Source organism: Scatophagus argus, chromosome 23 (genome assembly GCF_020382885.2).
Source record: "Scatophagus argus isolate fScaArg1 chromosome 23, fScaArg1.pri, whole genome shotgun sequence".
NCBI lineage: Eukaryota > Metazoa > Chordata > Actinopteri > Scatophagidae > Scatophagus > Scatophagus argus.
The window spans coordinates 8,923,702-8,935,855 of record NC_058515.1 but is presented as its reverse complement, the minus strand read 5'-3'; the positions used below and the strand labels follow the sequence as shown (position 1 = coordinate 8,935,855).

Sequence of the window (12,154 nt, the reverse complement as noted above, 5' to 3'; positions counted from 1 at the left end):
CTCTTCTGTTCTCTTGTATGTGCATTGGATTGGTTTCTCCTGTGTCTCGTGCCAGATTGCTGCGATGCTTCAGATGAATACAACAGCCACGCTCACTGCCAGAACACTTGCTGGTCAGTTGAATCAAAACTGAGATTCAATATTTATGAAATAACACATGCAGATTTTGACTCAAAATATGGCATCGGAGTCCCACACACAGCTAAAGAAATAAATACCCAGTCCATTTTGCTGTGGGATTGTATCAACCAGCGTTTTGAGCAATTGGGTAAAACTGCAGACCTTGCTAAAACCAAACATTAAAGCCATTGCACAGTGAACATGAACTGTTCACTTGTGGCATACATGTGATAGTGACTCATTTGCTGTGCCACCAGGGGGCATGGTGTCACTATGATTTTTTAAAAACTTGATGCACTGTAAACTGTACTCTCACATCCAAAGGTGTTTTCGATGCCAAGATTTTAGTTTCTGAAGGATGCAAATCACATACTGCATATATGGTATAAATAAATAATATTTCTAAAAGTGCCTGCTCCTGCCAGGTCACATTTATCATCTTTTCTGGGCTGCACTGCAAAGATTGACCATACTGTGGTGCAGAGATGAATCCCGCTGTGTAAATGTAACTTCTAATACAGTAACCCACTTATTTTGTTGACGGTCCTCTGTTATTTCATTCACTGCCATTCGCCCCAAAAACCACATACTAGCAGAGTATATCTCATTATGTTTTCAGAAGGTCCACACTCATATTGTGTTTGCCAGACTTCAAAAACAATTTAGTTCAGCCACAGAGCATCAGCCCCCGTCTTATTTACTCTTCTATTTTCCCATTTGGATTCCTGCTGCATTGTGGGCCCTTAAAAATTGGATTGCACCATCTCAGTGACCATAGCAGGGGTGGCTGATGTTTTCTCAGTAATGATGGGAGTGTGCTTTCTCTCTCGCTCTCTACTCCAGGAATCTGGGACAGAGAGAGAGAGCATATGTGGAGGGCCAGATGAGGACCTTGGACGAGGGCTTGCAACTCAAGCAGCAACTGATTGAGGAGGGAGTGCTGCTCTGGAGGGAGAAACAGGTACACGTTTTCTGCCCGATGAACTACTACTGTATGGCCCGAAGTAGCAGTAACAGAGGATAGTCATCAGGGTTTTCTGCTCGAAAGATTTATCCTGTTCCTGCTGTGAGAAAACAAGTGACTTTCACTTGTGTTTGTTTTTCAGCATTTTTCTGAGCTGCACCAAATGTACACTAAGTGGTCTGTATATAGTCTGTGGCATATTAGAAATTTCAAAGCTGTTCCAAGCTCAGTAGAAAGCAGGTGACCATGTGTTGTTGGAAAACAGAAACACCCTACATTTAGATTTTTAGCAAATGAAATACCAAAAAATATACTGCAGCAAAAATGATTCAAAACTTCACACAAATGTTACTATGTTGCTTGTATGAGGAAATTCCAAGCGTATGGTAACATATCAGATTTGTTTGGTCTTTTGTATTTAAACTTAAATGTGCCTTGATTATTTTTTTTAATCATATTAGTGAAATAATTTAACTGAATCAGCCTGAACATTCATCATAGCTTGATCCTATAAGTTACGCACTACAGAAAACTGACCCTAGATCTGCCATGAACGATCTCTTCACGTCTCTGCTGAAATCTTGTGGGACAGCTACCGCTCCTGCTAATGACCTCCGCCAGCCTCACTCAGCTCTTTGTGACGGTATAGTTTAAGTGCCAAACCTTTTGATTTGGTATGTTTATCCTCAAGTTTAGGTTGGTGTGATTTATGGCATAAAAATTCTACACCTGTAACCTTCCATTTCCACTAGGAAGGAAGGAAGTGTATCCTGAAGCCTGCATAATAGACTCTGTTCTATTGTCAGGTCCCATTGCAGTCAACATGGTGAACCATGGATGCATTCTGAACTGCAACACAGATTCATGTATGTTGTGAACTAATTTGTGGCTGCCCTGCATTCAGCAAATTTATTTTATCCTGACATGCAGCGGTTCTGAAACATTTGGTTGCAATTTTATAGCGATGTCCTGGGTTTGGCTCTGGCTAGTTTTTTGTGTGATTTTTCTTCCTCTTTTTGTCTTTTCTCAGCTTCCAAATTATGGCAGAATGCCCTTAAAATTATCATACAAATGCACCAATGTGTTTCTCCCTTGTAGCTACTGTGTATATTGCTTCTGTTATTCCCAATTTTATTTAAAATTGATTTAATTAACTTTTCACCTTGGCTACTCGTGCTGCGACTGAGTAAATGTAGTTTTATTACTTGGCTCGCAAGCTAACATACCTGATTGTTAGGGACATTGAGGTTAATTTGCTTTTATATGTGTTGTGCTTGGAGAATTCCTGCTTTAAATGAGCAGCTTGTGTTCTATGCTATTATTCTGACCGTACGTGTTCGTGGCATCTCCTGCTTCACGGGTCTATTGTGCATGTTCCAAAAACAACCATAGCCTGCTGTGCATTTAGTTTTTGCCATGTCAACATGAAATGTTCCGTTTCCTAGCTTTAAATGCTGTTTAAAAAAGCATTTTTTTCCAGCCACTGACTCACTCACATCTCTGTGTTTCAGCTGATTGCTCGTTTTAGAATGAAAAGTATATCATTATATCATGATTATATTCAAAAACCTGTCTCCTATCCGAACAATTCTAGTTTCAGGTGTATCTGTGCTTCATTTGCAGTAACTCCAAAACAGTAAGGAGTAAATGGTTTGGGGTAAGTCGACCCAAGTAAACAAGTACCTGAGTCATCAAGCCCACTTAGAATCAACGTGCTCCTCCACAGAGCTTCAAGATAAGAAGAAACTACTTCACAGTCTTTCCTCTGCTCTCCATTTGCACATTTAGTTCAACAAGCGCTAGGCCAAATTAGAAATGGGAGCCCAGGAGTTGGGTGCAAATTAAATTTGGAAGCTGAGGGTCTCTTTTAGATGTTTGTGAGCTATATTTACTGGTTCAGCATTCTCATTACTTAATGCATTGTCTTCAAATTCAAGTTGCCCTTCTCACACTGTTTGATGATAAAGTCTAGCTCATGTGCTGCACAAATAAAGATGGTTTTCCTTTTTTTCCAAATTGACAATTGTTAGACCAAGATATCATTTAAAGTGTAGTATTTGACACTATAAGATATGTATTTGCAGCTCATTTCACAGTTCTCTTAACTTTCTCGGGACTGCCCCCTAATTTTGTCACAGTGCCAGAATTTTAAACCTTGATATAATACTAAAATAAAATACATCTTCAATGCCAGTACAAACACATTTGTAATATTGTTAATATCTGTGCAGCACTGAGTTGAAAATCTGATTGGATATGTGGGTTTTTTGTTGTTTTTCTTCTTTTTTTTTTTTTTTCTTTAGTGCTTTCAGTACTTCAAGTGCAAATACTGTATCGTTAAACATGCAATATTGAAAAAGCATCTGTAGTCTTGCCAGCCTTACTGTCCTCAAACCTTTTGCTATTTTATGCATTGGTTATGTGAGAAATTACTTTATTTCAAGGTATTTCAAAGCACTTTACAGCACCTGTTTGTGTGAAAAATTGTATTTCAGGAATGTCAGTCTTGTTTAAAATGTACTTGCTTGTGAAGATACGTTTAAAAAGATACCACTTATCTGACAGCATAGATTTTAACTGAAGGCCACTTTTTGTCATACATTTGCCAGCTGATGGTCTCTGAGTGTGTACTCTTCCCTTCTGTTCTCTTCCCCCCAACCCCCCCCCATCTCTTTTCTGTGACTGCTGATTGGCAGATCGAGGCTGAAGTGTCGCTCAGCCCTCATAGTTCAACCGCACATTGTGATCCTCTTCCTCTCAGGGTGTCTCTGTTGATAAGACAAGGTTTACAATAAAACCTTACACAGTGACCCAAAAGTGAACTTGTTCTGTGGTTCAAGGGTTAAAGAAGATTCAGGAACAGGATGCTGGCAAACTTTTTAATCAGATTAGAAGCCTTTACACAGCGTAGCATGTCAGCACTATTAGAACCAGCAGAAATAGGAATCCGGCTGTTAATTGAATACGAATTGCTATCCAATAAAAATCCTCTTTCAGGAGGTTGGTGATTATCTGTCTTTTGAGTGGCCCAGTGTAAGTGCACATTTTAAAGCGGGGAGTGATGTGCAGCATTTTGCTAGTCCTAAATCCATCTTTAAGGTATTGTTTTTCCTTTTCCTGGCATAGATTTGTCTGAATTTTGTCAGGATTTCAGGGAGACCTACAATGTTTTTTTTGCTGTTCAGTTTTTCAAGAGTTAACTCAGGAAGGGGAAGTCTCAGACACTGTGTACTGAATCAGCACTCATTTTTTTAAAACAGAAGACAGCATTGTTTTTACTTATCCCAATTGGAATATTGCTTATTTTTTCAGATTTTCTGACTAAACAGATATGCTTCTTCACAGTGCTCAGATTTTTCAATGCAGTTTATTTAAAAACCCCAAGTAAACAAAAATACTTAACCATGTGCATTAGTTGGTGGTGTTTTATGAAGCATTTTAACATTATAGAGGAAGCTTTGTACATGGGTGTTATTCACAAGTAAATATGCTCTTGCCCATAAATCAGTGCTGCAAATTGAAGGTGTTGAAGAAAGCAGCGTGGCCTAGAAAGGTAGCCATCCCTATCCGAACCAAGCAGAATCCATCATTGTAATTCAAGCGTCTCTGAGGGGAGATTGGATGGCAGCATTGACACACACACACACACAAACAAGGGGCTTCTGCTCTTTCATATTAATTGGCCCATTACAGGGAGTGATGAGAGGTTAAGCTTGATTGTCAAAAGCAGCAGCTCCTGACGCAAGTGATTTAAACAGTACATTGTTCAGACTTGGCTGCTGTAGGACATGTTTTTGTATACATTGGTTGGTTGATGTATTGATGCATAAAGAAAAAGAAGGTTAGAGATGTTCACCATCTTAGTCTAGGCAAAGTGTTGGACAAATAGAAATTTGACCTGATGATGAAAAGTCAAAAAGTCATTCATTAGAGTGAATATAATTCATCCTGAGGGAAACATTTGCCAAACTTTATTGCAATTCACGCAAAAGTTGTTTAAATATTTTACTGAAAACCACAAATGTTGATGTAATAGCGGTTAGAAACGGTCAACAGTCAGCAGGCTTCATAGCATGGCAATAAAAAATGTCAAAAGGGAACCACAGGGTAAAATGCCCCAAAATGTTTTACATTTTCCAAACTAGGAACTAGTAGGACTGCAGCATGCTAAATCTACAGAGCAAGTATTGATTTCGTCAAGGTTTTTGACATGAATGTCTCTCTTCAGGCCCAGCTCAGAGACCTTCAGCAGGCAGCCGAGGACCTACAGATCAAATTAGAGGAACACAGAAGGCGGAAACATGAGGCCGACCAACTCAAAGAGCAAACATTAAAGGCGCTGGAAGGAGCAGACAGCAGTAAGTGTCTGAAAACCTTTAACCTACCATGATTTGGTTTGAGTCCATTCAAAGCAAATAAATCCACGGAATTGCTTGAGTCTGTAGTTAGGTCATTGTTACAGCCACCACAGGGCAGCTTCCATTTTATTTCAGCCCAGTCTTCCATTGAACAAAAGTAAATTGACCTTAGCGCCTCAGGCCAGATAATCAGGATGACAAATGGTAGAACTTCAGAAACAGCTGGAAGGGTTAAATACAGATGCCTGTGCCACTGGAATAGATGGACTCTGAGAGGAGTGCTGAGCAACAGTATATTGCAGTCCCACAGCTCTTCTACTTTCCTCAAACCTTCAGAGAGAAGTTGACTCACAGGAAAATTCCCTTATCGCTCCGAGCATGAGTTGGCTTGGCGTTTAAGTGACATTTAGACTTGCATGTGTGAATGTACAGAAAGGTGTGGGGCCAGATAGGAGAGGGGCTCAGTCATTTTTACCCTGAAGTCCATAAGGATTTTGAATTGTGTGTGTGTGTGTGTATTGGGAATGGATAGAGACTGATGGAGGTAAATTAACTCAAAAGTTTTAGTGCCAGTATACCAAACAAAATGCAGCACACAACTCCTGTTTATTCAGAGTAATGTGGTTAATCTTCACTTTGCTGTCATATTTCTGTCATATTTTCTCAGGTAAAGGTTTTGATAGCAGTAAAGGTCATTTGACTTTGCTGGTTCCTCTGAGCACACATCCATCATGCATCCCGTTATACAAGACGGACCTTTGCTAAACATCACGCCCGTTGTCCTTGACCTCCATTACTGCTCATCTCCAGGGCGTAACAGCCATCGGTGTACGTCTCTGTGGTTGAGCTGGCTTGTCGTGTCCATGTTGGCTATCCATCTAGTCTTTTATTATGCAATTACAGTTTGCATGTTTGTGGTCGCCTCTGTGTGTTGAAGCTAAAAGGATGTTTCACTGATGTTAAGCTTACTTATTATACTTTCTTTTTCCTGTGATGTTACGTGCTAATCAGTACTTGAATTTTAAATCACCATTAATCTTCCAGAAGTATAACGCTTTATGGCTCCCTGATGGGCCTTGCAGTTATTATTTGGGTCGGCAAGTTGTTATGGCCTTCATGCACATTTTGATTTAATTCCTAGGATTGAAGAGCATACACAGCAAAGCAGAGATTGTACAACTGAAGTAATCATGAAGAAGTAATTTCCCAATGTGTAACTTTTGTATTTGATGGAATTTTTAATGTGATCTGGCTAATGCATGGCCCTGAGCTTATTTTAAATACTTTTTAGAATAGCAACTGAAGACGTTTTGAATTTACTACCTTTTTTAATTTTTCGTTTTTCTGGTGAAACGCTTCACATCAGCTAGGGATCACGTATCACAGTTTTACATGATTTAAGTCACTTCCCAGTTAAATTTCATAAGCACCAAACTTACATTTTACTTTTTTATTCCATGTAGTGTTAAGTCGATTTGAATGCTTTAAATCAGGTTTGGTTTCAAATGTCTCAGACGTTTCTTGGATTATAAAGCTCCTCAGTGCTGAAATATCATTAAGTAAATGGTCACAGTTTTCTCAATGTTGTTTTTATTCTTTAACAGCGTGTAATTTTGCCATCATGCCTTGTCAACTGAATGCCAGGCTAGACAACCAAAAGTTAAGAGAATTTAAGTTCCGTTAGACCTCTTTTTTACTTCTTACACACTGACTAATGTCTTATACATCTTGAGTGCCTCCACATTTGTGAAAAAATTGTCCTAAAGCCTCAACCATGAGGATGAAGACAAATACTGAGTTGTCTCGATTAAATATAGGAACATCACAACATCACGACCTGTCTCAAAATAGTTGTGAAAAGCCAGAAGGACAAGCTGCTGAGCCTGCAAAGTAGAACTCAGCAGACTCTCCCTTTACTGCTGCTGTCGCTCAGACGTGTCTCCGGGGCTTCATGTGCAGTTATTTTTAATGTTTATTTACATTTTAAAGGGCCAGGTTATTTGCATCCCCCCCCAAAATTGTGTAGTTTCACATGGTGCATTGCTTTTGGTGTGATGAAGCGGTAATTGTAGAACTTAATGTTGCATAATGTTGCATATAAATGTTGGGTAACTGCAGTGCTGATGTTGTAACATCTGCAGCAACAGATAATGCATGCAGTCTATGATTATCACATTTAACTACACCAGAATATTGCACATCGCTTTCATAGACCGCATTATTGAGCTGTGTCCTGTCATTTCGTGAGCTAGCTCAGTATTTACCATTCTGTCACATTTATAGTTAAGTCCTCTAGACTTTGCTGTTCCCAGCTACCCCAGCAAGCTTTGGGTTCACGTGGAGGTCACTTCCTTCTCTGATGATGTTTATTTGATATGATCCTCTCATATAGAGACATGCTGTTTTCAATGTCTGTTGCTCTCTTTAATGATACGGCCCAATATGCAACGCTACACTGTCTCCGAGTTCACCCGCAGTTTGTGGGGCTTTCCTCAAGTTCATCGTTAATCCAGTGGTTGACCTGATTTCTCTAGTGGAACGTCTTGCAAACCACCTCTGTACTACTCATGTTTTACAAAGGTACATGAGTGCAGTGGGACACCGTGGAGCATAAATTAAGTTTACCGAGATGCACAAAATTTCCACACTGAACCTTGAACTTTGTCCCTGAAGATGCTGAATTGAAATAGTTTTTCAATTCGCCATTTTCTTTTAAATGAGAGAAATGTGAATTAAATCCATTCAGCGTCCGTTGTGGGCGTATTTCATGGTTTGTCCATTTGAATCTGAGAATCTTGCCATTTCACGTCAAAATTACATCCGTGTTTGATATAATTGCATCCTGTTGCTTGTTCACATTTGAATTTTAAAATCTGTTTGGTAGGATTCTCCCAACAATGCACTCAGAAAGACTTGATATGACTTGACTTCATATTTCCGCTGCAGTGGTGGACCCATAACAGGGTGTAAAGGATAATTACTGCATAGCCAGATAGATCATTTGGGGTTTTTTTTGCAGATTTTCCATCCCCTTTTGAATCATTTGTGTCATTAGCAATTCATAAAACCACACTGTAGTGCAACAGATAGCCATTTGTTCTTACCAGATGGTATTGTTAGACTGACCAGGACATTTTGATGCCTTAACAAGTAAACCACAAGAGCATTAACTTGGTAGAAGAAGGTGTGACTCTTTTAAGTAAATCTTAATAGAATAACAAAAGCTTATCTGGTTCCCTGCCATACCTTGGCTCAAGGGACGTAATTATTGTTTGTAAGGGAAGATGATGTTTTCACCCATTTTAATAAAGTAATTTGACTAATTATCACAGGAGACCTAGAGGCACAGAAATATTAGGTATTTCACAAGGAAGTGCCAGTGCCAGAAAAATGATGATGCAAAATCTCTGTTTACACTGGGTAGGAACGATTTGTTTCCGGATATCAGACACTGAAGTCTGAACACAGGCCTTTGAATTTGCATCCACTTGTAAAAGCATTTGTTATCTCGATTTTTCTCAATATGCATATTTATGTAGGTGGAGCTCTTGAATTTGTTGAGTGTGGATATCTTAAAATTATCAGAGACACCTTCAGATGTTGTAGTTTACATTGGTACTGAAGAGGGTTTCACACCTGTTTGCCATCTGTTTGGCCACATATTTATGAACTGGGGGAATTTACATAGAACGTTTCACATCATTTGTTAATTCTATATCACACATCCACCAGATGTGATGCTGCTGATCCAGTAGTATTTGGATCGCAATGTGTTCTGAGTGCATCTACCATGCAGGATTACTGTGTGTTTTTCCCTGACCAGATACACGTTTAGTACTAGTACTTGTGATAGGTGTACAGTAGAAATGTTTTTTATGCCTGCATTGATGACAGCAGTCCTGGGTGTGTGAAGCATTCACGTTTTAGAATTTGTAGCTTCTTCTTTTTCTATCAACTTGAATTGCCAAGCGTGTTAACACATATGTGGAATTTGACTGTTTTTTGTTTCTGCCACTGAGCTCACACACTTATTGTCATAGTACACCACAAGCTCATTGCTTCAGTTGATTGTCATTGCACCATGTGACAAAGGCTCTCCCTTGTTCCTCTGCACTCCTCTGTAAAAGTAGTCTCACTACTGGTTTAGTCTGACAACCTTCCTTTAGCCCATCAGGTCATGCTAACTGCTAGTTAGTTTAATTATTGACTTGTATGCTCTTATGTCAGATGGCTTCGGAGTCTCTGAGCACAAATTCCCTTGAGATAAACAAAATGCAGTAGATCCAGTAGCAAACATTTCGTGTTCCTTTCTTATCTTCTTAACACTGAAGTGAATGCACATATTTCATTCACCATAATGTTCATTTTTCTTTAATTATTGTAATTTCTATTTCCATCAGTACATTATCAACATAGATTGTTTTGAAAAGGTTTGATTGCTGGGAAGTCACTGCTTTAAAGTTGGCTGCTAAGCATAACTGTTCATGTCCATGATCTGCGTTTACTATACATCCAGAAAACAAGCTAAGTGGAAAGAAAGGCAAACGCTGTCAAAATAATAATGTGAATTGTTTTGCGAGTAATTTGCCTCATTTGTCATAGCCATCTGTTGTGACAGCTCCAGGTTGATTAAAATATCCCGAAATGGCACTTACAATATTAACATGTGGAAACCCTCAGAAGCCAGGCAAACAAATCAGTGAGTCATTGATCTTGTACATTGAATTGTGCTGCAGTCATGTCTTCTGACTGTGATGCACTACCAAAACCATTTTGATGCTGTCAAATCCTGAACCTACTGATGTGCCCTTTAGGTAAAAACCCTTATTTGCCGATTCTATCTTTACATTTACATTATCTCTTCTCAGGAATGTAGAAGTGCAATGCAACACCTGCAGCCTTTTGATTCATTTCCATCTTGAATTTTTTTTTTTCCTTTGAAAGGGGTAATTTCCTGCCTGGAAATATTGCTTAACAGTGTATAAAAGAAAGCAAAAGGCATGTTTTGTTAGTCTTGGAGTGCTGAGCCTACAGTAACAAAGAAACCTCCGTGTGGATAACATGGTCTGTAGCCTAGGCATAGATCTGCAGTCTCCTGCTGATATGTTCCATTTTCTCTGTTCTCTTTGTGCCTCTTTTATTTTATGAGTGTGCTGTGCTATCGCCAGGGCAACATGGGTGGATGAGTGATGGTGTCCATTAGTAAACATAGCCCCCTATATGTGCCATCGGCCTAAAGAGCCAATGTCTTGAACCTCCTACTCTCTCCTCACTTATTTTCCACATTTTTCCCCACTCGTTCTCTTACCATCTTATCACATTGCACCCCCCATCTTTTTCTTTCTCTACCTCCCTCTCCTCCCTTCTCCATCTATCCTCCTTATGGTTGTTTTTCATAGCCAGAGCTCCGCAGTAGAGGGAGGGATGAGACCATATCTCTTCCTCCTTTGTGCGCTCATTTCTGCGAGACGGAGCGACTAGAGGATGGGTCGAGAATGTCAAGCATTAGGTGGGGAATAGAGCACTGTTCAAGCAAAAGAATAGGCCACTAATATGACAGATGCTGTGTGTAGTGCAGAAGAATATTAGCAAATCTTAAGGCTACAGTGAGTTTGAGGAATCTGTCTTCTAGTCATTTTGTGGGCGATGAGCACAATCTTGCATCTTTTTAAACTTAAATTTAAAAAATAGATTTATAAATATGAATTTAAGGTTCTTTTTGGCAAGCCTGCATTTATGAACTGGGGATTAGTTTTCCATGGTTTTTACACCCCTACAGCACACACTCAACACAGGCACTCTACTGTACACTGGAGGGGTGGGGGGAATGCTAATTTCACAATTAGCTTTTCTGTAATTAGTATGGAAAGGTAATTGCGGCGGATGTGCAATTAGCATTATGTAAAGTGCTTTTCCCCAGACTTAGGGGCCAATCAGTTTGCCCCTTTACATTCTCCATTCTGCTGATGATGTGGGAGATGCTTAGTGCCGAGCATAAGAGAACTTCCTCTCCCTCCCACTCCAGTGAATGCGATTCACAAAATGAATCAGTTGGGGTCACATGCTCGCTGGAAAGGGGGTTGAGGAAGTTTTTGCGTGTCCTTTTCATCTGCCTGTGAATATGAATGGGGAAGAGGGAAATCACTGTCACACCAGCCGCTACAGCACAAAGCCCCCTGATTGCATTCTGGACTCTGACATGCTTTTTTTTTTCCAACAGGGAAACCAAATGTTCTTGCACAGCGTGACTGACTCATTGCCTGATTGCCCAAAAACCCCCACCACCCCACTGCTCCCTGTGTTTTTTAATCCAACTCCAGCTCTGTCCGTTTCTCTGTCCCTGCCTCTCAGTTTACATTTAGATGGATCGGTCTATCAGTCTTATATCAGTGATTGATGATTAAAGGGCAAGTTCAGCATGGCACTGTAAAAAGAAATTCACCTTCCATCAGGAAATTTTGCAGTAACCCAGTTATGATTTTTTCTTTTAGGTCTCAGACGTCACAACAGCACAATAACCAGCATTTTCAAGTTACTGGACAGCAATAAAGATGGCAGGTAACTAAGATGCTCCTTATTTCATGGTTGACTGTTGAAAACCTTGTGGCTCCACTTTTTGTGTTCATGTTTTGCCCTATGATGAACCATTTCAATGATGCTCAAACCTATGACAGCCCTCCAAAGCCCATGCATGTATGATGTGATTAAAAAA

General features: G+C 39.7%; 1 protein-coding gene across 2 annotated transcripts in view; it reads left to right on the top strand.

Annotated features, from left to right (window-relative positions):
• Nucleotides 1-12,154, top strand: part of LOC124054209 (glucosidase 2 subunit beta-like) — a 109,703-nt gene that overhangs the window by 3,994 nt on the left and 93,555 nt on the right. For both annotated transcript variants that reach the window (XM_046379904.1, XM_046379905.1), the window contains exons 4-7: nt 56-113; nt 964-1,081; nt 5,313-5,442; nt 11,934-12,000. In XM_046379904.1, the coding sequence (XP_046235860.1) occupies nt 56-113; nt 964-1,081; nt 5,313-5,442; nt 11,934-12,000 (373 nt within the window). The remainder of the gene's footprint in view (nt 1-55; nt 114-963; nt 1,082-5,312; nt 5,443-11,933; nt 12,001-12,154) is intronic.